Here is a 26681-nt window from a genome sequence, read left to right on the forward strand (position 1 = left end):
TTTTTTTTGGCAGATCAAAGGAATGGAGCATTAACTGCAGATTTGTCATTCCTAACCTAAACAGTGTATGTAGCAAACACAATATGCCATCCCTATATCATATCCCAAACTAAGCAACATGTCATTTGCAGTTATTGCAGAAAATCTGATATTATTTACTGTGTTTTTCTTTGTTCAAATTCAAATAAATTCAACTATATGGAAACATTATAATAATTTATATTGTACTGTATATAAGAGTTCTTCAATATATAGTAGCATATGGAATGCCCAAGGAAAAGTTTGTCATTCAGTTCAGCAAAGTATGGGCCATCACATTTTTTTTAAATTTCAAACATCCATATACAGTATGTCAATGCCAATTTGAAGTGGCATTTTAAATACTTTTCAACAGTGGGATATTCTATGAAATAGAACTTAATGGAACTGAAAAATTGTAGGTATTATCTTTGTATAATTGCTTTGATGATAGCAATTAAAACACTTATTGTGTAGCTTGATATTGCAATCTTATTTTCTATATATATTGTTGCTGATACATATTGGATACTCTCTTTAGTATCATTACTAAAATGATAAATGAATTTGTGTGGTAGCCCATGAATAAAGCTAATAATTCTATTAAGATTAGCATTGAACAAGAACTAACTATTCAAACTTTAATGATGCAGTTTTAATCTATATGCCACAATATAGATTTGTAGTACTGTAGCTATCCATTGGGGAGCAAATCTCAAATTAACTTTTGACACTGCTTCTGCTCAGGCTGATCAGTTTTGTTTTGTTTTAAGGGAAAACAACAACAACAACATGATCATGTATTCTAAATTTTTCATTATCACCCAAAGTATCATACAGAGTTTGAGAACTCTGGATCTGGGAAAGTCTATTTGTGCGATGTCTGTGAGGTATTTGTTTGTCCTCTTCAATAGAGTTGGTCAATTTTCATGTTACTTGTTCTCTCTCTACATTTCCTGGTAAGGAAAATGAATTCACCTTGTAGTTAAAGCATGAGCATAAACATTAGTTCAAATCATTAACAAGATTAGAAATATCTGTCAAGCATAATGAAAAAACTGGCAACTATATGTAGAGTTCTAGTTTTGCAAGCTTGCACAGTTTTCTGTTTCTAGTCCAGTTGCTATTTATGTCATAAGCCAGGATTTAATACAGTTATGACTTAATATGTTGTGTGAACTTAGTCATTAAGGAATTAGAAATGCTTTCTGAACTAGTACAGTTGCATTCTTTTTCCTTTCTGCCTATTCCTTATTGGATTATAAATATTTAATTTTGTTTTCTCAATGGCAAACTCCATTTTACGCACAGAGAATGTCAAAATAATAAATTATTTATGTTTATTGACTGGTTGGATTATTGTGCATATAAAAATGTGTCTCAAAATATATATGAACATGGATAATAATTCAAAAAATATTTTCAGTTGGTTATTAATTACATGTTCTAGGCAATCTATAAAAGTTGTAGACAAAATTTCAAATTATAAAGTAGACCAACTTTTTAGGATGATACATTGATAGATTTTGAAAACTGGTTTGTACCTGTAGTAATAATGACTGTTTTATGATTGCTATAATTAAATTTTTTATGATGTGGAAATGTTTCCTAAGCCATGCATTAGTGAAAAGTAAAACTAGAAGGATATAGATATGGAAATGGAAGCGGCATCTTATGGGTCAATTCTGTTTCAATATGCTACTGAAATCAGTACAATTTTCTGATGTCACACGGCAAATCAGAATCAACAACTCAGCCATGAAACTCTATAGACACTTAAACGATTCTTTTGCCAAATGTGGGCTTTATTGGCAGAAGATTCTTAGACATGATTCAGCTATATTAGCCTCTATTTCAGACAACAGTGAAGCCATATACAAACAGAAGATTTGCACAGTGCAGTACATAGAATTTTCTTATATAGGCCTATGTTCCAGGATTTAAATTTCAAACATTTTCCTCCTACATTTCTGAATCACTTAAAAGCTGTGGGAGGTGTTTCATTTATGTTGACATAGCAGTTCTCTCTAGTCTGGAAACTACCATCTTTGCTTCACCATCTATGTACCTTATGCAACTAAACAAAGAAAAAGCAAAAAGAGATATAGTTTTTTGTTCCTTGCACAATTAAAGGGGAAAAAAACTGAACTGTAAGTCTGTGTTATTTCTTAATAATGCCTGCAATTTAAGTTTTTATGCAAGCACTTATGCAATAAGATTTATGCACTTACTGCTGTATTAATCTGCACAGCTGCCTGAGCAGTTTTCAAGTAGGTTAAATCTTTTTGATCATTATTCAGTGAACCACCAGATAGTTAATGTTCGAACACATGCATGCTTATTTTGGGGTAAGTTTCATTAGGGTCAGTTGAACTTGATTTAAAGTATAAGAAGGAGAGTGATTGGAATTAATGATACCTGCAATCTTATTCCTAAATGTTTTCTTTTAAGCTAGTATGAAAAAATCCATTCCTTTAATGGAGGAAAGGAAAAAGTAGGGGGGAAATGTAGCTGTTCCATCCAACGAAAATACTAACTTGTATTCAATTCTGTCACCATACCATTATTGAACATCTGCATCTAGGATAAATAGACAATGGTGATCATGGCCATTATATTCTGTTTCATAAACATTTGGCATTCAAAATTACATTGCTCCATACATGAGAATTTAAATATATTTTTTCCCTGAAAGATAATTTCAGTTTAATTATCCTGATGGTTGTATTTCTTGTTTAAACCATTTTTGTTCCTTCCTTTATAGAGTGGTTGCATGAGATTAACCTGTCAAATTCATTTTGATAATACTGTACTACAAAAGAGATAACAAGATTAAGCCCTTGATTTAAAATTTATTTTAGTTTATTTGTTCAACTTTAAGTTGAAAATTTTTTTGTTATCTCCTCACACCAAGGCAAGGCAAGCTTCTGCATTATGCTAAGTAGAAGAGGGAGAGGGAGGTAGGCTAATTGTCAGGGTTAGGGTTTGTTCCATAATTTTCATCACTTGAGATCTTAACAGGCTTTGCATGGCACACTAAGTGCTTCTATTCAAAAATGAGCAGAATGAGACCCATTTTGGAAGGGATTCTTTAAGGGGTGGAATAGCTTAAACAGTGCAGAAATTCAGTTCTTTTTGCTTCTTAGAAACCTCTAACTGCCCTAAAATAAAACATTTTAGAATTTTTAGGGGAGCCCTGGAAATACAAGAAAGAATGCTAGCACAAAATGCCCCTGAACTTGTTCTGAAGTATTGGATCTTTGTCCTGTGCTATGTTAAATTGAAATGAAAGTAGATATAACCAATAAAGTAGATATAACCAATAAAGGAATGCAGTATTTGGATTCAAAGTGGGCAAAGATGCTTTGGATCCAGACTGGACAAATCAAGCTGTAATTACTTATAGAAACTTCCTTTTCCTGAGTTCACATGGTGGCTCTGAGGCCTCAAGAATATATGTAGTTGAGTTAAGAAAGAAAATGCTGTCTCTATAATGCCTTCTCAGTTCAAACCTTTATCCACTTAGCTCTAAATACTTCTAATTTCTAGTTGTGCTTATTTTATTACTTGGCTATATGTGTGGTGATTTGCCTTTTCTCCACAAAGTTAGCAAATTAAATGCTGTGAAAGATGTACAGTCTGTACTTAATTAACTTATTACATATTATGTTTGCATTATAAGATGCATTATCATCTATCTATCTATCTATCTATCTATCTATCTATCTATCTATCTATCATCTATCTATCTGTCAATCCATCCATCCATCTAATCTATCATTTCACACAAAAATTTTATTCATCAACATAATGAATATGTAAGCCTCAATTTTTAAAATAAATCTGAGATATAGTTTCCCTGATTTAGAAGCTATTTCTCAGCATATTTAGGCATATGCTTCTAGCCTATAAGATTTGTGACAGGTATGTTTACAAAACATTGATTAAATTTCACAAGTATTTGGAAACAGATATTTTAATGATGTTATAGTTCCTGCTACAAAATTATAACCTTGAACCTAGCAATTTCAGTTTCAACAACTCTCTAATGATAGTTTTCTCTTGGTACCTAGATAGACTATTTATATGATTTGCACAATATTTGACTGCATATTTGTCTTGTGATTTTTTTTCCCTTTTTCTCAGTTCTAGTTCATTTTAGGTCAAGCATCCCAGAAGTAAAACAAAAATATATATTTTTAGAAAGGCTGAAATATATCAAAGCTGTTTCCAGATATTGTTCTGTAATAAATACAGTCATTACCACATGAACCTGTAAACACTGTTTTTATTCTTCAAGCATCTTATTTTTTGCTATTATGATTTATCATGAAGATAAATATATTTAAATCAGGATGGTATTGCCAGTAGTAATATAAAATACTGGCCCATATTCCATGACTAAAATCCTTGAAGATGACATCTTTTTGTGACTGAGGAGATAGGAACAACAAATTCAATTACAGAAAGCCTTCTCTGTCATTACACTTGTCTGCTTCCACAGGAAATGATATGTAAAATGTGCTTTAACTTTCCCTCCCATAAATCTTGTGGTCATAATTGACACTTGTCATTGATGATGGATGGTAAAAGAAAAAAGAAAGAAAGCAAATGAATAAACTCTCTGGGGGAAAATATCTCTATATGAGAAGTTATATTTAGAAACTTTGGCTCCTACACATTAGATTTTAAATTTTGTGGAATCTCATGTATGAGATTTAAATTGGATTCAAACACTGCACTAAAAGGGTTTTTTCTGCTTTATTTTTTTCCCATTTCTTGCACATAAGAAATTATACATTTTGTGCCTTGCATGTCTGAATTTATTTATTATTCCAGTGCAGGAGCTATGAATGACATTACAGTCAATAGTATCATCTATCAATTTTAAGGTTGCTTTACTGTTGACTGATACCTATGTTGAAAGTTGGGAAAAAGGAAGCGACAGAGTTGGAAGTAATATTTCAATCAAATATTAAACAAAACAGAATAATACATAAAACAGATATATGAAAGTACCTTTCAGAATGGACAAAACTTGAAATATGGGTTCAAGTTTGCATATAGGTTTATTTGTAATATTTTCTCCATAAATTTATAATAATTTATTTTTTAATTAAAAATTTTATGGCCTCCCAACTGGCTCATAGTGACATAGTATGTGCAATTTATTCTTGTTTCTACATGAAGAGTTTTAAATAAAAAGTGAACATGATCAGGACAATGAGATAAATAGGATTATTTTAAAAATCCAACATTGAGTGATATTTGTATGGACAATTTAATACATTTTATGCAAAAATATGCTAATTAATCAGATGAGATTAATAAATAAGTGCATTTAAAAAAAACATACCTTACAATGTTAACCCTGATTTAGAAATGAATTGAGGCAACCATTGTCATCAAGTAACTCCAAGGAACAGTAGATACTTTAAGAGTTTTGTATCTGCAAAAATTAATGATTGAAAGCTACAATCTGCACCTGCATTTCATGGAGGTTGCTTATATTTGTATAATTTATAGGATGCTGAAGCAGTGTCAGGATTATCACATTGTAGTTCATAAGCATAATGAACTAACTCAGACCACTAATGAATGTATCAGTCTTTTAGCATAGTCTCTCTATCATATAATAAGTTAACAATAATGGATGTTATTAATCATTGAAAAGTATACATTTCTATCTGGTAAAATTAAATTGTTTGATTTTAGAACTTTTTCTCCATTTCTGTCATGAATTGTTTGTAAATGATTTAAACACTATAACCTAAATGTTACACGTAAATGAAAGGGATAATATTTAAAGGTGTCGTATTTTTTAATATTTACACTGTTCTTAGGATCTATATATTTTTATTACAATTTAACATATGTATCTAAAGTAAATCATTGGGTTTATTGTATGTATGATTTGGACACACAAATAATATATAATATAACGTATATTTGGTGATAAAAGAATTCTGGAAGGGAAGAGAAGGAAAAGGCAGGCAGGCAAGCAGGAAGGAAGGAAGGAAGGAAGGGAAATAGATTGTTTAGTGTGTTACAGTTTATCTTAAATAATGTAAACGTAAATGTATTCCTTCTCTTTCCCATTCTCTTCTCCTCCTTTTCCTCTCTTTTAAATCTCAAAGAAAACTCATGCATTTTATAATTTTGCATTTCTGTCAAAGTAAAAGTTATTATTCCACATTTGTAAAGTCTAACAAATATTTATCCAGTGAACAGCCTTGGCTGGGAGTGGAATTTTGTGTGAATACATCAGTATGTGTGAGTGTATAACCATTGTGTATTTGTATTTATACCCATTTTTTAAAGTAAATTTGCTTAGAGAATATAAACGTGAGAGAAAGCATAATAGTATTTTGCTGCTGGTTCATTTTTTTAAATATTTAGAATGATAAGGCAGTTATGGAAAGTTTAAAAGGTTTTTTTCTAGTTAAATAACAGAATAAAATAGTTGGAAGTGACCATAAATATAATTACTGCAATCCATAGTAGCCGGTTCAATTGCAATCTCTTTCTCTTTAGTAGCAGATTAACAAACAGGAACAGATAACATTCCAGTGTGTCTAAAATTCCTTTATAATCACATAGAATAAAGAGTATTTTCATAAATGGCTCTGGAAGGATCTCTGAAATTTAGGATAACGTTGGCAAATGTATATACAAAGTTAAGCCTATTTTCTTAAAAGAAGGGTCTGTTTTTTTCAACTAAATGATTATTATTACTTATATATCAAATTTATATGGCCATCCATCTTGCAAAAAGTGACCACGTATGACATACAACGATTACTTAACATGCTAAATATATAACAACAGTTATTCATTAAAATGTAAAAATAAAAAAGCAAGTTGTAAAAGAAAATGTTTACTGTAGTGATGGAACCACCTCAAGATTTTACTGGTTCCCTTCAGATTCCCCTTCCCCACCCCCCCAAGCCTGATGACATAGGCCAGTTTTGAGGTACTTCTGAAGTATTAACAGAGATGCAGCTCATCTCATTTGTGGCAGGAACAAGGAGAGAATGTTCTATAAGAGGGCTGTAATTTCATTAGATTTCATGGGACATATTGATTATGATTTCAGTTCAAATTTAGTATTATGTGAACATGGCAAACTGTATACTGGTTTCTTCTTTTCTTTATATTGGTAGGATAGGATAGTTTTCTTGTCTATCCCCGTATTCATACTTGTGGGTACAAATTGAGAATTTTTATCTGGCAAATATCAACCAGAATAATTATACTACTCTAATCTATAGAAGTGTTGCAACATTTTCTCATGAAATTTAGCAGTTACACTCAAGTTACAGCTCATTTTGCCAGACGGATTATATTATTCCATATTTATTTGTTTTTGAGGGGAACATTCAAGGAGAAATTCTCTTAATGGTTTAGAACTCAGTACTAAAAATGATAGATGCATATAGCGCTTTTTCAGAGTTATAATTCAGAGAGATAAGGCATACAATGTCCAACATTGGACTGTCACAGAAGTTGTTCCAGAGTATGAAAGTTACCTGTTAGAAGCTTCATACTGAATGCTCCCAATATCCACTTGTCAGCTTTGATAACCAAAGAAAGTTTAGTAGTAGCAGTAGCCTACTTTCAAGTATGGCAGTCCCGCAGTCCCAGTAAAGGAGAAAGGGCCACATCACTAAATGGAAATTATTGCGGATCCCAAAGCACCAGTCAGCTGTCTCATTACTAGTAGAGAGATAGTGTAGTGGAGCTGGTGATAGCAATGAGGTTTGGAGGCTTCCAGCAGCATGACTTTTGCAGTAGCTGTGGCAAATCTATTGCTTTTTTAAAAATGCCAGCAGGTCACACAACTCTGCTTAGTAGGCCTCAGTTAGTGCTTAGTGGCCATGGCTTGTATGTTGTGCAAGCCTGGATTACACCCTTCTGCCCAAAAGTACATCCTCATATAATCGTGCACTCCTTCGTCTATTTGTCCTGTGATTTTATTCCTTATGTCAGTGAAGTGGGTTGGATAGCCATGGGCCATGGCTCCTTCATGATTTGATTGAATGAGGAGTGAAGGATCTGATTCATTCTACTCTACCGTGATGATAGGCCTGGCCACCCAGTGTGATATCTATTTGTGTCTCGTCCTGTTTCCATTCTTCGTCTAATAATTGCTGGTATGTGATAGTCATGACACCTTCATGCTTACTGCAACATATGCTCGTGCAATTATTGTTGAATGTGAACAACTGTTTGAAATCATCCAGTTTGGGCCATTGCTCTTCCTTGCACTGTGCAAAAAAGTTCCTTGCTTTTTTATCTAAAATTAATTAGCTAAGTAACCATCAAAACATAATGTTTTGGTTTTAACTACAGTTAATATGGTTATTACTTTCTTCCAGTTTTCAACTTGTGACACATATATGGACATTTGCATGTGGCTTTAGATCCGCAGGTTGCAGTTTGTGCCTACAGGGAGATTGAACGCATATCCTCCTGGTTTCTAGCCTGGTGCCTTAAAAACAACAGTAACTGGCTTCATTTTTCGTATCATCACAACCTTTTTTCAGATGGGATGACTTGATTTATATCCGCTTCCTTAATTTTGATAACAGTTTTGTTTAATACACTGTAACTGATCTGTTTGTTTATTAAATTTGCCCTCCCCCCATCTCACCTTGGGAAAACTCTGGCAGCTTACAACATTAAAATTTGCATTTCCAAGTATATTTGTGGGATGTACTTTGGCTTTCAAGATGCTTCACTTCAGGCCTCCCTTCCCTAATTTTGCTACTGCGAGTGCACCTGCACCTGCCCTCTTCCTCTCTCTTTCTTTCCTTCCCATTTCTTCCTCTCTTGATATCTCTCTTGCTGTCTTATGGTCACTGCAACAGACAGCTGGCTCATCTAATACCGTGTTTCAGTGGTGGATTTCAAATTTTTTTACTACCGGTTCTGTGTGTGGCTTGGTGGGCATGGCAGGGGAGGGATATTGTAAAATCTCCATTCCCTCCCCAATCCAGGAAAAAGGTTACTGCAAAATCCCCATTTCCTCTCAATCAGCGGGGATTTGGGAGGCAGAGAATAGATGGGGGGCGGGGCCAGTCAGAATTTTTACTACTGGCTCTCTGAACTACTCAAAATTTCCACTACTGGTTCTCCAGAACTGGTCAGAACATGCTGAAACCCACCTATGCCATGTTTCCCCGAAAATAAGACCCTGTCTTATATTTTTTTGAACCCTGAAATAAGCCCTTGGCCTTATTGCCATGCGCTCAAAAGCCCGATTGGGCTTATTATCAGGGGATGTCTTATTTTGGGGGAAACAGGGTAGTATGCTTTCCTTAGTGTTGTAGTTGCCTTTTTGGAAAAAGAATCCCTCCCTAGTTAAATAACTGTACATAAAATGCATGTAAAATAAATTCAGTTTCTTTTTTATCAGAGTCTTGCTACTTTTCAAAGTGCAGCCTCTTGCATGCTTCCTAAATCCTAATGCAATTCTTAGCCCGTAGGTAAATACTCAATCAGAGTGCTGGAATTTCTAATATTTTAAATTATGTGATGCATTTGCAACTCTGGAAAGTATGCCTAAACATGTGTATGTTAGGAGCAAATGTAGAAAGAAATGCATACTATATGTTAAGAAAGAAATATCCAATACTACACTATAAAGGAGGTTTGTTTAGGAAAAATATGTATTTTAGGACAGGATGCATAAATACGTATATATTGGGATAAACATCCTTGAAGAGTTTGCTATAATGGTTCTGTTACCGTTGTGTCTTCCATAACCAGGCAGGGATAATACTCAGCTCTAAGAAAAGTGAAACATAAAAATTCTATATTGATATTTAGGGAATGAAATCTTACATTTTCTTCCTGACAATTCAGAATCTTTTCTGTTAAAACCGCTATCGCCACAGAGAAGTGCTGAGAGTGCAGTAGAGTGGTGAATTTCATAGTCCAAAGTTAAATATCTGTTACTCTTTATTGACAGCTCAGTAGACTTACTCGTTTTAAAACAATTTCTCAGAGAAACATGATTCCCCAAAGAAAAATGGTAATGCCTTTGCAGCTATAGCAGCTTTCTATTATTCAGCATTGCACGCATTTTGCTTTCGGACACATTTATAAGTGCAAGAACCTCATGAGCTTGAACTAGAATCCATGGTGAGGATTTGAAATAGGACTCCATATTTGTATCCTTGTGCCTGTATTTTTCTTATAAGTGACATTGAAATATATATAGAATATTTGACTATTGGTTTACCATCAAAAATATTCTAGAATCATGTTTATCTGGTTAATTAGAATTACTTACTTACTTAATTTTTGTCATTCTGATACCATCCCTTGCTAGTTGAGACCAATTTGAACAGTGCTGCCTTTTGTGATTTATATTTTAATTTGTGTTTCTGTTCTGGTTTATGCACAATAATAAGGCCTTGCTTGAATATTCACTGCCTTTTAAATGTTGAACTAAGGAAGATGCTTTCTCTTACTTTAATGATAGTAGCACGGCATGGGATTGATCAGTAGTGACATTTGATTGGAGAGATCCAGCACATTTGCCTGTTGTTTATTGAAGTATTTTCTTCAAACAGCTCCCTCGCAAGTTAGTGGTGTAATGAAAGAAAAAGTGCTGCAAAGGAGTGTGGAGCTTTCCTGGCAGGAACCTGAGCATCCCAATGGAGTCATCACAGAATATGAAATCAAGTATTATGAGAAAGTAAGCATTACTTTGAATGTGGGCCATTCTTCTGTTCGTGTCATTGCAATAACTTTCTGTAGCGGACTAACATTTTGCATAGCCAGCCTGCAGCCTTAATTTTGGTTGCCATTCTGTATTACTACTGAAGATAATCTTACCCATTTGATTCTATCTTCTCTAATGCACAAGGAGAAGGTAGTAAAATTAAGCCACCATTTTAATGAACAAAAGCTTCGATTGATGAATTATCGAGGGCAACCTTAGTTGATAATGCCACAAAGCAATTAGTTAGGATGCACTACAGGTAGTCCTCAAGTTACAAAGGCAACTGGAACCGGTATTTCCATCGCTAAACAATGCAGTCATAAAGTGTGATGTCACATGGCCACATTGCTTAGCAATGGTAATCCATACAGTCTCTGGTGCAGTTGTTAAACAAACATTGTAGGTTTGTACATAAACGCCTCCTCACAACGTCTTGCTGGCTTCCAACAACCAAACTCATTGGAGAAGTCAGAAAAAAGTTATAAGTTCTAGGTGGCTTTGCAAACAAGCTGACAAGCAGATAAGTGACTGCTGGTGAGTGGGAGGCCATGCACAGGTAGACAGGGAAGTGCAGCAGGGTTTGGATGGATGGTTGCTGCTGACAACGAAGTTGCAAAAAGGATGGAGAGATGCAGCGCAATTGTAACAGGATTTAGAGTCATTGCTGCCAGGTCAGAGAGTGTGCCTAAGTGACTGAGGAGGTACAGTGCAAGCACAGTGAAGCTTGAGAAGGGTATGAAAGTGGCATGGGAACTGTAGTGCCAACACAGTGAGGCTCAAGGAGGGCATACAAGGATGTGTGAGTGCCTAGAATGGCTTGTCACAAGCAGCAAAGCTCAGGGAAAATGTACAAATGGCAGTGTAATCCCAGTGAGGCTTGGCAAAGGGGTGTAGGAAGTTGGGTGGCAGGAATACAGAGGGGCTGGGGACACTGCGCAGGGAGGGGGAGACTTACCTGAGTAACTTGCAAATTTCCCTTTTCCCATTGACTTTGACTTGTGGGAAGCGAGCAAGGAAAGTCAGAAATCTAAAGCAGGTGATCACAGGAAGCTCAACCATTGGAAGGGCAAGTTTGTTGCCAAGCACCAGATTGTGACCGCAGAAATGCTGGGACAGATGGAACTTTGAGGTCTGGTCATAAACACAAGTTGTTTAGTGCTGTTGTAATTTCAACCAATCACTGAACAGTGGTTATTAACTGAGGACTACCTGTTTGTACCCTTTACTGTAATTGGGAATGAAGAAAATATTTTGAAATGCATTTACTACTAAAAATTATTAATAAATTATTACAGCATTTAAAATGCATATGTTTTGATATAGTAATATACAAATTATTATAATATTAATTGGTTAAAATTAGGATAATTGACACTCCAAAATACTTAATTATTAACCATATTTATAACCTTCCGACTTTAGAACACTGGATTACTTTATAAAAGTCTTCAGGGTGGAATTATTATAATTTCAGATAATTAACCTGAAAAGAAACCATTGGAAATATAATACCAGAAGAAAGGTATCTGCAAGAGAAATTGCAGGAATTGTTCTTTATATATATAGATGGTCCTTGTCTTACAACTGGAATTGAGCCCAGAATTATAGTCCTAAATTGTACTGATCATTAAGGAGGTCACCAAATGACCGACCTGATTTTATGACACTTTTTACAGTGGTCATTAAGTAAAACACAGGGCAAATCCATGATTGTTAAGCAAACCCATTCTCTGCAATGGGTGGTGGGGTTTTTTGCCAGAGACCTGATGTAAAAGCATTTGCTAGCAAAAAAAATATATCTTAAATTGCAGTCACATGACTGCAGGATGCTCAAACGTCTGTAAATTCAAATCAGTTGACAAGTACCCCAAATGCAATCACATGGCCATGTCAGAACTTGAATGGTTGCTAAGCGACCAATCACAAGTAATAGACTGCCTACACTTATTTTCTCCATCCTTGGATATCTGTTTAAATCTTGGTAGATTTACCATGGAAAATTGTATTTGATAATATTAGCTAACTTCTTACATTTAGCTAATTCCTTACAATTTATTAATTTAATAATAAAATATTGTCACAATCTCACAAATTTGGGCATTATGAAGGAAACATAAAACTGTAGTCTTTACAGTATATCAATAACAATTTTAAAACAAAATAAATAGTTAACTGGACATCTTCCTACTCTTATTGGGCCTCAGAAGTGTTGAAGTCCATTTGCAAAGGAGTATAATTAATTCAAAAGCTTCTTGAAATTCAGAGCGGAAGGGTCCAAATATATAGTGTAAAGCTTTAGGGTGTAACTTAAGTATTGTATTACTTTACATTTTATGTATATAGACACCCAATACAGTTGCAATGTAGTTTTGTAGCCAATCCTTGCAGTTACAACCTTTCCAGGTCTGTAAAGCAAAGAAAAGATGAAGTAAGATCATAAGCATATTTGTAATTTTACTTAGCAACTGCTTCATTTAATTACTATTTTCCCCTTTCTTTGTTTCTATCTCATTCCATTTCTCATTTTATAAATAATTTGGAGAGAGTAAAATTCATTTTTTTTTCTTTAACTTTCAATTCTGAAACACTGCATGATGGCTACTGTGTGTAACATTCTCCGTGAATCAGGCAATTATGGCTTTCAGTGGCATCTTATCAAACAGGAATAACATTGGATGAGATTCAATCCTAAGGATAAAAGTAGTCCACATTTTTTGGGATGAAGAATGTGAAGAGAATTTGCTTATAACTTAAAACTGGATTGGATGACTAATATAAGCAGTTCCACCAATTAGATAATCCTGACCTATGTAATTCTAAGGTTATGAAACTAACATGGCCGGTGATAGAGAATGTGAAAATCAGCTTAACACAAACATTTCTTAAAACAACAGAGTGAGCCCCACTAATAGCATACCTATTAGATGACTTTACTATAACACTAAAAGGATTGACTGAGATAACACTGTTGGAACACCCTGTCCCAACAGAATCTGACTTGAAATAGATACCAAACCATTTAGCCCACAGGAGCACCTCAGTTTTGGGTAGAGAGCCAGAAGATACAAAGTAGGTTTGAGAAGGGGGGGAGGAATATATTGTAACACTGCTTATAAGTGCCATATAGCTTTAAAGCCCCAAGTTCTTAAAAGCAAATTAGGATTGATCATGACCTTTTATCCAAATACAGTTTATATGTTGGTAACAGCTTCCTGTTTAGAGTCTATTTTCACATAACTCATATAATACTGTATTTGACTTCTAGAACTCCTGATTCTGTGTCCTCTTGACCAAGGCATCTATCTTACTTTCTAGGCTGGGTGAATATGAATTAACACACTACTTAGCATTTTGTGTGAACTCAGCCCCAGAATATAATATGCTAAAATGAGAGTTATTGTGCTTTAGATGAATTTCTGTCTTTTAATATTAAATAATAAAAATGAACCAATAAAAAAATTTGTAACTATTTGTAGTTTAATATTTTTTTGTAAAAGTAAATTGATATTTACTAGTTGATATTTAAATAGAAAATACCATTTTAATTTGACTGTCATGAAATGTTCATGCATTTTCTTCAGATAATTTTATATTACAGAACTGTAACATTTCTTTTTGATGTACAGTAGATTCCCTCAATACTGTACTATAGTACTATACTCTATACTACAGAACTGTAACAAAAATGTTGGTGTAGATGCCCCCAATGAATATAAAATCCTACATTTTAACATGATTGATAATTTAAACTAAAGATAACTGCACATATAGTATATCATTAAGACCTACCTTTCTTAGGTTTAGTGCAGACGTGAAATGCAACTGGTTCGCTCAGGTTTGGGTGAATCGGTAGTGATAAAAACTACTGGTTCAGGTGAACCGGTAGTAAAAAAAAGCTACCGGTTCAATTGAACCGGTATTTCTGACGATCAGCTGTGCCGCGTGGTTTAGCTTCGCTAGAAAGCAGGAAATTCTAGTGAAGCTAACTCACGCGGCACAGCTGATCCCACCCTCTGTTCTACTTACCTTCCCAAGCCTCCTTTTGGTGTGCACACTGCGCACACATGCACGGCTAGCGAACCGGTAGCAAACCGGTTCAGATTTCACCACTGGTTTAGTGTGATATACATAAACGAACTATCATAGATTTACTATCAATGACTGATTTACTGCCAATTTTTATTTTAAAAAATATGATCTAACTTTAATAATTTAGTAAATTACTAAAAATTAATTTAATAATTTAGGTACAAATTCACTGAAAAAAAACTTCTGTGGAATCCATTGTGTATAAGCCTTGCATAAGGTTGTTACCCTGTAAGAAAATTTTACTTATCCCCATCCTCATGTATTGTATGGGAAATAATAAGAATGCATCTACCACCAAAAAACATTTTTAATAGAAGAAAACAGATAGAGATACATTTAAATGCACATAGACCTTTCTGGGTCATTGTCTGTCCTATTAAAAATAAAATGAACATGCTTTTGCTTCAGTTAATGTTAAGCTCTTGCTATCAGAGGTGTTCTTCCACCCATAAATGAAGTCAGGTAGAATGAGCTTTGTAGAGTCTGCAGAGCTGAAATAAATAATTGTTATGATTTTTCTAGGTAGCTGAAAAAGAACATCTTATTTCCTAAGAGTAGGGAGGAACGTGCTGATTCCTGAACTGATACTTCACAATATTTGAAACTGATTGATGAACAAGCGAAAGTCCGCAGTCAAACAGGCAATGATTTTCTCTCTTCACTTTTATGAACAGCACCATGTGCTTCTCATTTACATTTTGTGTTATTTTAAAATCTCCTCAGTGAAATGACATTGTGTTATGCCGCAGCAGAGTCTCTGCTAAATTCTTATGCAGGAGGAGAAAAAAAAAAATCTCTTCTAATAAATTGAAATAGGGTGCCAGGAGCCAGCTGTCAATTATTGATACAAAGCAAAATGAAAATCTGAAAGTTAAATACCACTCAATTGTGTATTTATGTTTGCAGGACCAAAGGGAGAGAACTTATTCAACAGTGAAAACCAGAGCCACTTCTGCTTCGGTTAATAATCTGAAACCAGGAACTGTATATGTTTTCCAGATTCGTGCTTTTACTGCTGCTGGCTATGGAAATTATAGCCCTAGATTAGATGTTGCTACACTAGAAGAAGCCACAGGTAACACTTACTTACACTTTTTGGCAATTAATATCACCAAGGAAACCCAAAACGTATAGCAAATTGGTGGAATGGAAACATTTCTGCCTTTCTCAATTATAGTCTCATTTCTCACTTCTCAATTAAGGTCTCAAGATTTCCTCTAATTTACCTTGAGGTTTACAAGCAAGACTTAAGTCAGTGCAATTATCTGTCTTAGGAAAAAAAAAATATCTTAGGGCTGTTGCTTTTTGCTATGAATTCTTCAATAGAAATTTAAGACTTTAAAAAAAAATCATAAAGCAACATACAACACAAAATGATTCAGTGTCTTGAGGCTTTTTATTTTAACATTCCAAATGAATGGATGGTATTTTTTGTTCACATTCAGATCACATGATTAATTCTTCTGATATCAATAATAGTTTCTAGGTAGAATCTTTATTGCTGGCTCTTAGCATAACATCTTTTCCATCGACACTGGATATATTTAGAAATTATTCTCAGATCTTATTTATATAACTCCATTGTGTCCCATTTTCCAAAGGGAATAAAAACCGAACAGAATAGCAATATTTTTCTGTGTTTTTGGTTTTTAAGCTGCTCTTCTGAGGATTATGAAAGGCCTACACACTTTCTATCTTCAGTATTTCTCTTTAAATATTTATATTTCAAAAATACCGTTTAATTTATTTAATTCACTGTGGATGCTAGCAAGAATGGAAGTAGGGAATAGCAAAAGTTATCATTTGTAGATAACTATATATAGAGATAGACATTATATACAAGAGTAATTGCAAACATCTGCTACACATTATTCTTTAACTATTGTGCAATATTCACAACAAAAACAAGATACTTATCTATATACCACCCAGAACTAAGTCTGTTTTGGGACTTTACACTGAGTCTAGATGTAAAGTCCACTGAACAAGATGACTTCTGAGACCTGATACAAATCTTCCATATTAGTGCATTCTATTCCAAATTCACTTACAGCCGCAGTTATTATAGCCTTGTTCTTATTACAAATAGTCCTCCATTTACCACCACAACTGAGCCCAAAATTTCTGTTGCTAAGCAAGGCAGTCGTTAAGTGAGTTTTGTTCCCTTTTTACAATCTTTCTTGCCACAGTTGTTAAGTGAATCACTGCAGTTGTTAAGTTAGTTAACACGGTTGTTAAGAGAATCTGCCTTCCCCATTGTCTTTGCTTGTCAGAAGGTCTCAAAAAGTGATCACATGACCCCAGGACACTGCAACCGTCACAATTACATGCCAGTTGCCCAGCGTCTGAATTTTGATCACATGATCATGGGGACACTGCAACAGTCATAAGTGTGTAAAATCGGATCATAAGCTATCTTTTTCAGTGCCATTGTAACTTCAGTCACTAAACGAATGGTTGTTAGTCGAAGACAACCTATACTTTGATATAGGCCTCATGTTCCTCTCCCTCTTTAATCTCTTTCCCCTCTCCCCATGCCTGTCTTATCCTGCCCTCTTACTCTTGGAAGAGTTTGGACTTAGTTTGGTTTTGCAATGAAGCACAGCCCTGAGTCCTATTTGGAGAAGGGCAGTATAGAAATGGAAACAAATAAATTTGAAAGTGGGAAAATGTGTTTGACAGCCATTTCCAGCATGTGAGAAACAGTAGTCTTTCCAGGTTAAGAAATTGAGGGTAGAGGCTATGGGGAGGAGAATTTATGAAATGAGGCAAAGATTTACAGCAAATCTATTGGGGACTGTATATGAGAGGAAGATATTTGAGTATCAGAGATTATTCACCTGATAATGATTATTCATCATTATCTGATCTTCTGGAGATGGTGAATCTGCTGTGAGGAGGATAGGAAGAAATATGCTAAGAAACAAAGGACTTCATTCTTTGTTGATGGAAAAAAAAAAAAGACAGAAAGCAGAAAATTCTTTCCAAAAAAACAAAATGCATGGCCAAAAGTTTTAACTAAAAAGAAGGTGAAAAAAATTAGTCCTTTTGTTACTTTATTCCATTATCACTCCCACATGCCTTAACCTTTGAGAGGGCCTGGTTTTTCCATTATTGGGGGATTTCTGTTTCTCACCTGACAGCTGCTCTTCCAGCATCTTTCCAAAATCCATTTTTCCCCTAAGAGTTGGAGCTGCAGAACAAAAGAACATTCATATCCATTCATTCTCTAGAGACCTTTTAGGAAGTCCCATGTAGCAGGACTGTGTAGAGATCCACTGAAAAATAAACCTAATGATGCAACTGAAACTTCGTTTTACACACAGCAATTTTGTTTTAACTATTAAAAGAAAAAGTAACAAAATGTTTTCAATATCTGTTACTGCATGCTAAATTGAGGGGAACACAACAGTGGTGGGAATAGATAGAGAAAGAATGCACACACCAAGCTTGAAGGAACCAGAATATCTTTAATTTTATTTTTATTGAATGGTGCTTAATTTTGGGTTTCCAGGAACTGTGGAACCCAGACCTATGACTAAGGTTTCGAACCAGGTGGTACCACTGTTTCTAAAAGGCAACATAGATTGGCATGTTTAGTCTATAAACTTCTGCAGATTTACTTTTTTAAATTATATTCCAGAATTGCTATATTTTTCAACCAAAACTTGCAGATTTATTTAAGAAATTGTGTTGGCTGGCAGAAATGCAACAGATCCCATTTCCTGACATAAAGCTAAAGTAATGAGAATGTTGAATGTTTGTGCCTGTCAGGCAAAGTACCGTACCTTTCTCTGATTGAAGAAGCAGCACTTGTTTCTTGCTCACAAATACTGAATACACATTCTATGCAATAGATTTTTAAAAAATGAAAGTTCTAAGAACTGACGAGATAGATGGATGGATGGATGGATGGATGGATGGATGGATGGATGGATAGATAGATAGATAGATAGATAGATAGATAGATAGATAGATAGATAGATAGATAGATAATTCTTAATTTTAATTTTCATCCTTGCCTTTCTCTAATACAGCCACTGCTGTTTCCAGTGAACAGAATCCTGTAATCATAATAGCTGTGGTAGCTGTGGCAGGCACAATCATCCTGGTCTTCATGGTTTTTGGCTTCATCATTGGGCGAAGGTATTACTTTAAAATATTAAGATGCTTAAAATAGACAGGAATTGGAAAAAAACTCAAATGCACATTAATCATTGGTAAACAGCTGGTTTATGTAGATATACCTGTACAGATTGCCAGTGGGTAAGCAGCTTTCTGGGGACTGAAAGGAACAAAAAGTTTAGATCACGATGTCATTTTGCCAGAAGTATCTGATTCAATTCATATCCATATGACTAGTTTTATTTATGAATGTGTTACCAAAATGTATGTCGATATATGTATTTAAAACAATTTTGGCTATCTTAAAAGACAAATTCCAGGAAGAGTCACTACTTTTTCTAATCGTGTATGACAAAGGACCTAAAACACTACGTATAATAATCTGCACTCCATTTTAATGAATCCCATCATTTGTCTCTTACGAGAGTTCTTTGAGCAAAAACAGTAATATACTGCAGGATATCAATCATTCATTGGTGATCACTGAATACTTATCGATTCATAAACTATCAGCTGTAACAGTGCACATACTTTAAAGTAAGCATGTAAAAAACCTAGAATTATATTTCCTATTACATTCGTATTATTATTTCTAACACATTAAAGGGTGACACAGTTTTAATTAAAAATTGTTTTCTTCCCCTAGACACTGTGGATATAGCAAAGCTGACCAAGAAGGAGATGAAGAACTTTACTTTCATTGTAAGTGCTTTGCTGTTATTTCATCCAGGAGATTCCAGGCCAATTACAGTAGATTGGTCCTGGCACTAATAGAACAGTGACAGTGTTAAAAGAACATTTTTGCTGAGAGCAAACATTTTAAATTTGTGTAAACCACAAATGTAAAGTTTAAAAAAAGTACTTGTTCCAAGATAACATCATAAGTTTTATTACTGGGTTTTGATATACAGGTAGTCCTCTCTTAGCAACCGTAATTGGAATCTGCATTTCCATCGCTAAGCACCCCAATTGCTAAGCAAAAAATCATATGACTGCCAAGGGCTTTATGACCTCAGTTCCCCCTTTAATTGTCAAGTAAAACATCATGCTTGTTAAGCAACATATGTGACTACTACTTACAATTTTACTTTGCCTTCGTTTATTTATTCTGCTTATTGCAAGCCAGTTGCAAAGCACACAAATGGTAATCATGTGCAACTGCAGGACACTGTGATGGTCATGAATTCATACCAGTTGCAAAATGCCTGAATGGCAATCAGTGACTGTGGGATGTTGTGATTTTCATAAATCCAAGGATTGATCACAAAGATGCTTTTTTTTTTCCACCATTGTAACTACGACCGTTTGCTAATCAAGGCAGTCAGTAAGCGAGAACTATCTATATGCTTCTTTCCAGTTCACAAACTTTGGATGAACATGCAATAGTTTCTTAATCATTCTTCTGGAGCAAAGATGATTGATGTAATTAATAATTGTTGGCCCAGCAAATTTTTTGATTATGACATTTATATATTTCGTCAGTTGTACCCAAATTGAAAAACTAATAATGATGAACATATATGATGGAAATAATAATAATAATGTTTCTTTCAAATTTAGTTTTCAGTAAAAAGCCAGCATGAAATGCGAAAGTGTTTTATGTTGAAAATAGCCCAATCAAGTTTTAACTTATCCGTGAATTGTATCAACTAACTTTAGTACATATAGATATGAATTGAATATTTGAATTGTTTAAAGACAATATTAGTAATTGTCGATGTGAATGTAATCTTGTGTACTAATAATATGTGTATTATATTTATTTCATTAATTCTGTAATCCTCAACATTTCCATAGGAATAATGACTATCTGAATATGTATCCATCAGATTACAAAGTTTTCTAAATTTTGTCAATTTGCTACCCAGAAGCGAAGCAAATATTTGATAGTATCAAATTAAATTAATATTTATTTAAATTTGGAGTTCGATTTTCATTGTATCAATATTTCTGCTGTGTTTTATATTTTGCACTCTATTTTATTGTGAGCGGCAGCAAATGCTTATATAAGCAGAAAGACGGAGTAGAAATATATAGGACAAAATTGTATTTTAGGACAAATTGCTTACCAAATATGAATGCTAAGAAAGTACATAGAAAATATGCATACCAAGAGAAATATGTATAATAGTTCATTCAGTAGTTTATGAAAATATTTTTCTACATATGAAGTGATGCAGAAGAATACAGTTGGAAAAATAAGTATCTGAGCAAAAGTGGAAATTACAGATTCACTCATCACACTTAGGAGATCAACAAGAGAACATCTGTGAATGCAGATATGTGCAGGATGATAATTATTTAAATCAATGGAATTTTTTAGTAAAATCCTGGAATTTCAGAATAAGGTGAAATAATATTAAATATATCCAAGAACTGTGGTCCAAATTATATGTTCACTCTGCCAAGCCACCTGGATTTAGTTACTCCCCCCCCCTAAATTTAATAATTATTGACAATGTTAATCACACCTTAATAGAAATATCTGGTATTCATGTCCATACAATGAATAAAAATTCCTCCTCAGCCTACTGTCCTTATCTTGCAGTTTCATGATTTGATGCAGACTTGCCCATTTCTCATTTGATGAATGTATAGTGAAGATATCTATTTACATTGTCTGCTCCCTTATTTTGCAAATCTGTTGAACAATCAAAAGATGAATGGAAAATATACCTATATTAAAGAAAGCTACTGAAATGTGTAAAAAGACACCGTTCAGTATCCTTATAGACAAAGGATTAATTTAAAAGTGCCAACCACAGAAATTTTACTCTAGCAATTCCTTGGTGCTCAGCACTGGATAGAGTGTGCAGTTTCTTCAAAGGAGGATTTCATAATGCACAGGAGCACATAAGAAACAACTATTTTCACACTGTAAAAGCAGCTGCATCTTTTCTTGGCTTAAGCAACTGCTTCAGAAATGGTTCCCAATTGTTTCCACATGTGTGTTCACATAAGCCCATTTTGCTTCTTATAAAAATTAAGAAAGAGGTGTTTTGTACAGATCCTCACACATTCCAAATTACTTTTTTTTTTTTTTAAAGGATTTGGTTTTTGGTAACTGAAGATTCAGATCCATGTTAAGTCAGAGTTTATATTTCCCTTTTCCTTTTTTCAGGAAATCGGAGCAGCCTGTATTTGTTCAGCTCATATGGCAGCATTAAAATCAATGTATGGCATTTTATTGGTTTCCCTCCACTGAAGGAAGGCTATCCTTTGATGACTGTGCATGGGAGGTAGATTTTTGAGAAGCCAGCAGCTGCAAGGGAAAAAGGGGAAATTACTGAAATTCTCCTTCTTGATCTTTAATGGAAGCCTTCCCTCAGAGAAGGAAAACAGTGGGTTTCACTCTTCACAGAGCTCAGGTTGAAAACATCCTGTCTAAATCAAGCCTTACTGAGGAAACCAAAAACAGTAAAGAGGATTAGAATTACCACGTTCTCATTTGCTTTAAAAATAATGCAACGGCAGATATCCCACTGGTGAAATGGAACGATACTAAGAGTGTGAGAGGATTAATAATAGTGTCTCATTTTAGCTGCAGTGAAAATCTTCACATATTTAAAATAGTTCTTTTAAAAAAATGCACTTCCAAGTAATATCTGAGAAGAAAGTACAGTTAATTTTTTGTGGATAGGAGGAGGGGAGAAGGGGGCTTTCATGTATAGTATATGTGTTTATAAGGGAAAGTGCTAGCCAAAAAATGTTTTTCCTCAGCATGCACTAATTTTTAAAATGATACGTTTGGGGGAAATTATAAATAGGTTAACAGCTTAGTCTTAATTGTCAGAAACTAATTTTGAAAATAACATTTTATTCCTTGTTTGTATTCCTTTCTAGAAGCTCAGTTATCCAATATTAAGGGAAGTTAAAAGCAGATTACCTACCATAAATTCTTACTTTTTTCTTCTTTTCTCATCTAATTATATTTTTTTCAGAGTCTTTAGACAGAAAGCATAGTTTTTAATTTGATATGGTCATTGTTTCAAAGGAAAAATTAAATAGCATGCTGTATTCACTACAGGTGATTTTCAACTTACGACCAATTTCTAAAAGTTACAACAGCTTCAAAAGGATGTTTTATGGCTCATAAAGTACTTGCATCTGTTGTATAATGTCATACTGCCACCCTGACCCCAACCTGCAGTGCTATGTCTGCATTTCGAACCAGTGGCAAACTGTTTGCATTCATGAACAGGAGCTAAGTGCCCCACAGTCATGTGATTACATTTGCAATCTTCTCTGCAGGCTTCCCCAGAAAGTAAGTTGGGAAGCCAGCAAGAAATGTTGCAAGTACAGGGGACAGAGGGGTGCTGAAATCCTTTGTGGGGATTTAGGAAGGGAAGGGAATCCTGAAGATTTCAGCTCCCTTCCTGAACCACCAGACAGGAGTTCCCCTCCATGCACAGAGAGAAAGATAAATTCTTTGTACAGCTCCAGGGATAGAACTGAAATCTTTAGATTTCAGATCCATTCCTTCAGCTCCATGAAGGATTTTCCCTCTGTTCAGTGATGGGAATAGAACCTCTTAGTGGGGCTTCAGGAATGGATCTGAAATCCTAAAGATTCCGGTCCACCAAAGTTTTTCCTTCCCTGCTCATAGGGAAATAGAATTTTTTTTGGTGGAGCATTTGAGAGAGAAAAGGCTGCCGAGAGGATTTCAGTTCTGTGGAAATGAAATTTCTTAGTAGGCAGCTCTTTTTGCTTCATCAATTTAACAATCCAGGAGTTTGCCTAATGACCACAACCGTAAATGCCAGGTTTGGGGTCATTGAATGAAGCAGTCACATGGGTGTCTTGCTTAACAATCATTTCACTCAGTAATTGAGATTCCACTCAATTGTTATCTTGTAATCAAGAATTACTTGTAGTCATTTCAATTTTTCATCTATTTGCTCCTGCACAATCCAGACAATCTGCTCACATATTGAAGAAATTAGACTTAATTTTTAATGGTAAACTATAAAAGCAACACCTTAACTAGCTCAGAGCACAGTATTGGACAAAATAACCAACCTTCTCTCTCAGTTTTTACTGAATTTTTTTTACCTTTAATAATCTCAAATATTACATTTTAAAGGATATAGAAACATAATGAAAAAGTTCAGTTAAGCAACTCTCAATTTACATTTTGTTTACTCTTTCTGTTTTCTTTTAGCAGTGCCTTTGAATTTGAACAACATTACTTCATGTTGATATGCCAAGAGAGCTTTGGCATGTCAAAGTGTTTTATGACAGCTTGAATAAAGTACCATCAAATACCCATTTGAAATTCACAAGGTTACCTCCAATTCAGGCCCTTACTATAAGTGCAAGGAGAAGGTTCATTCTCCATCTGCTTTCCTGAAAGCATAATATAGATATTTAAACTGCTGTTCCTTTTTCCTTTAGAATGTAAATAAGAATGACTATCTATCAACTCCAGAAACTGAGCCATTATCATTACTACTAATCATATTATTGTTTGACTTAGTCAAAAATGCTATGCTGAAAATTAACATTTGCAGAATATTTGATAATATCTGTATTGCTGAGTCAAGGTTGACTCAGCCTTCCATCCTTCCGAGGTGGGTAAAATGAGGACCCAAATTGCTGGGGGCAATATGCTGACTCTGTAAACCACTTAGAGAGGGCTGTAAAGCATTGTAAAGTGGTATATAAGTCTAAGTGCTATTGCTCTATTGCTATTGCTAGCATTGCATTTTCATGTAGTTATATAAAACAGGTATGACAATTGATACCTGTAATAATTCAGATGCTACAGTTATTCATTTACCAGGGAATAAATCTCACTACACACTAAAGGGATCTGTTGCTGAGAACATACTGTATATGTAGATCTGTTGGGCATGATCATTTCATTAGTAGCATTTTGGAAATTGTTGAAACCAATGTCTAAACATTTCTCCTTAGGATTCTTCAGTGTTATTGTCATTTCCCCCTCAGTTATTTATTTTTACCAAAGCAAATCATTATTAATTTTTTTTCTCATTCCTTGCCCCCACCCCACCCCCTCTTGAAGAGGTAGTCTTTGTATTTCAACAAAAGGTGTTTTCTGGAAAACAAGAGTTCATTTCCCTTTCGGCCAGATGGAATATATGCAGTTTTAGGGGATAACAAATTAAAAAACTTTTGATAATGCTTATAACATATTCACTCTTGGGGAACAGTTTTAAACCAATTGTCAGAACAAAGGCCCAATTCTTAATAATGACATTTTTTTGAACTCAGAAATACATACACATATTCCAGAATGTGTATATACTGACTGATATGGTATAACTTTTATATAATAAAATGTGATTAGCTTTGTTTGGACTATAGTATCATTGAAAAGTAGAAATTTCAGGTAGTCCTCAATTTATGATTGTAAATAAGCCTGGAATTACAGTCAAAAGTCGTTGTGGTCATAAGCCAAGGCATCCCCAATGGGCTGCAATTTTTGCCAGAAACTGGAAGTAAACACCAGAAAATAATGAAAAATGTCACAAATAATGTTCATGTGACCATGGCAGGCTGCAAATGGCATTAGGATGAGCAAGTTGCCAAGTGCACCAAATGAGATAACATGACGGGGTGGGGGAGGAACAGCTGTCATAACTTCAAGTACATGTCGTAAGTAGCTCTGTAGAGATCTGTCATAAGTTTGAACAGTCCTTAATTGACCAGTTATAAGTCAAGGAATAACTATAGTGCTTGTTAGGACCAAATATAATTTGTGTGCCCAGTTCCTAACTCAGAAAAAATATAAGTACGGTTTGAACGATGCCTGGCATAGTTGCCTACACTGGGAAAGCGGGTGGGGGGGAGAAACCGAGGTCTTATTTATTAATCTGTCTTCTATTTGACCACCCTGTAAAATTGTTTGCTCGCCATAAACAAAAGCAAATCTGGGTTTTTCTGAAAAAATAACTTGATTACCTTATATACCAAATGTTTTCTAATGCAATCACGCTGCTTCCTCCTTGTGTACCTACGAGAGATCCAGATGACAAAGAAATTCCATTTATAAAATGTATTTATATTGCATTTATTGTGTGTGTGTGTGTGTGTGTGTGTGTGTGTGTGTGTGTGTGTTCTGAAAATATAATTAGAAAATCTGTTAAGGAAGAAAAATCAGAATGTCTTTACAATGTTTGATTGTTTCAGCTAGGATTCCCTCATGTGGAAGCAGACTTGGTTTAACAAAAGCTTCCCAGTTCTAGGGAATATTTTACATAATTAAATCTCGGGGTTGGATGCAACATAAATGGTTTGCTTCATCACAGTCATGCTTTCTTACATCATTACAGTTAAATTTCCAGGCACCAAAACCTACATTGACCCTGAAACCTACGAGGATCCCAATAGAGCAGTCCATCAATTCGCCAAGGAGTTAGATGCTTCCTGTATTAAAATAGAGCGTGTGATTGGTGCAGGTAAGGTGACTGGCTTCATATACGATTCTTGTGTCTAGGCAAATCAAAGCTCATATTTCATGATGACAAGCAAATAATTATATTTACTTACGTAGCTTTTGGCTTACATCAGGGTAATTAAAGGCAATGGATTGCTCATATATGTAAACCAAATATGTAAACAGTCTGGTGGTCCCAAATATTTGTTTTTATTTAGGAAAAAAATAAATACCATTGCATATTATAATTCAAATAATTTGTTTTGGTTACACATTGTTAAAAGAAAAAAAATACATTTGAGTTAAAATGCAGAATCC

The 26681-nt window shown here is 34.5% G+C and overlaps 1 protein-coding gene across 2 annotated transcripts in view; it reads left to right on the forward strand.

The window, feature by feature from the left end:
* EPHA7 (EPH receptor A7) overlaps positions 1-26681 on the forward strand; it is a 170606-nt gene that overhangs the window by 118612 nt on the left and 25313 nt on the right. The window contains exons 6-10 of one of the 2 annotated variants that reach the window (XM_070932840.1): positions 10599-10723; positions 15746-15914; positions 18877-18985; positions 19611-19666; positions 26260-26385. In XM_070932840.1, the coding sequence (XP_070788941.1) occupies positions 10599-10723; positions 15746-15914; positions 18877-18985; positions 19611-19666; positions 26260-26385 (585 nt within the window). The remainder of the gene's footprint in view (positions 1-10598; positions 10724-15745; positions 15915-18876; positions 18986-19610; positions 19667-26259; positions 26386-26681) is intronic. The other variant, XM_070932841.1, reaches the window with a different exon arrangement.

The sequence above is a fragment of the Pituophis catenifer genome, unplaced genomic scaffold (genome assembly GCF_029215685.1).
Source record: "Pituophis catenifer annectens isolate HBS135680 unplaced genomic scaffold, rPitCat1.0.hap2 SCAF_1, whole genome shotgun sequence".
Taxonomy (NCBI): Eukaryota; Metazoa; Chordata; class Lepidosauria; order Squamata; family Colubridae; genus Pituophis; species Pituophis catenifer.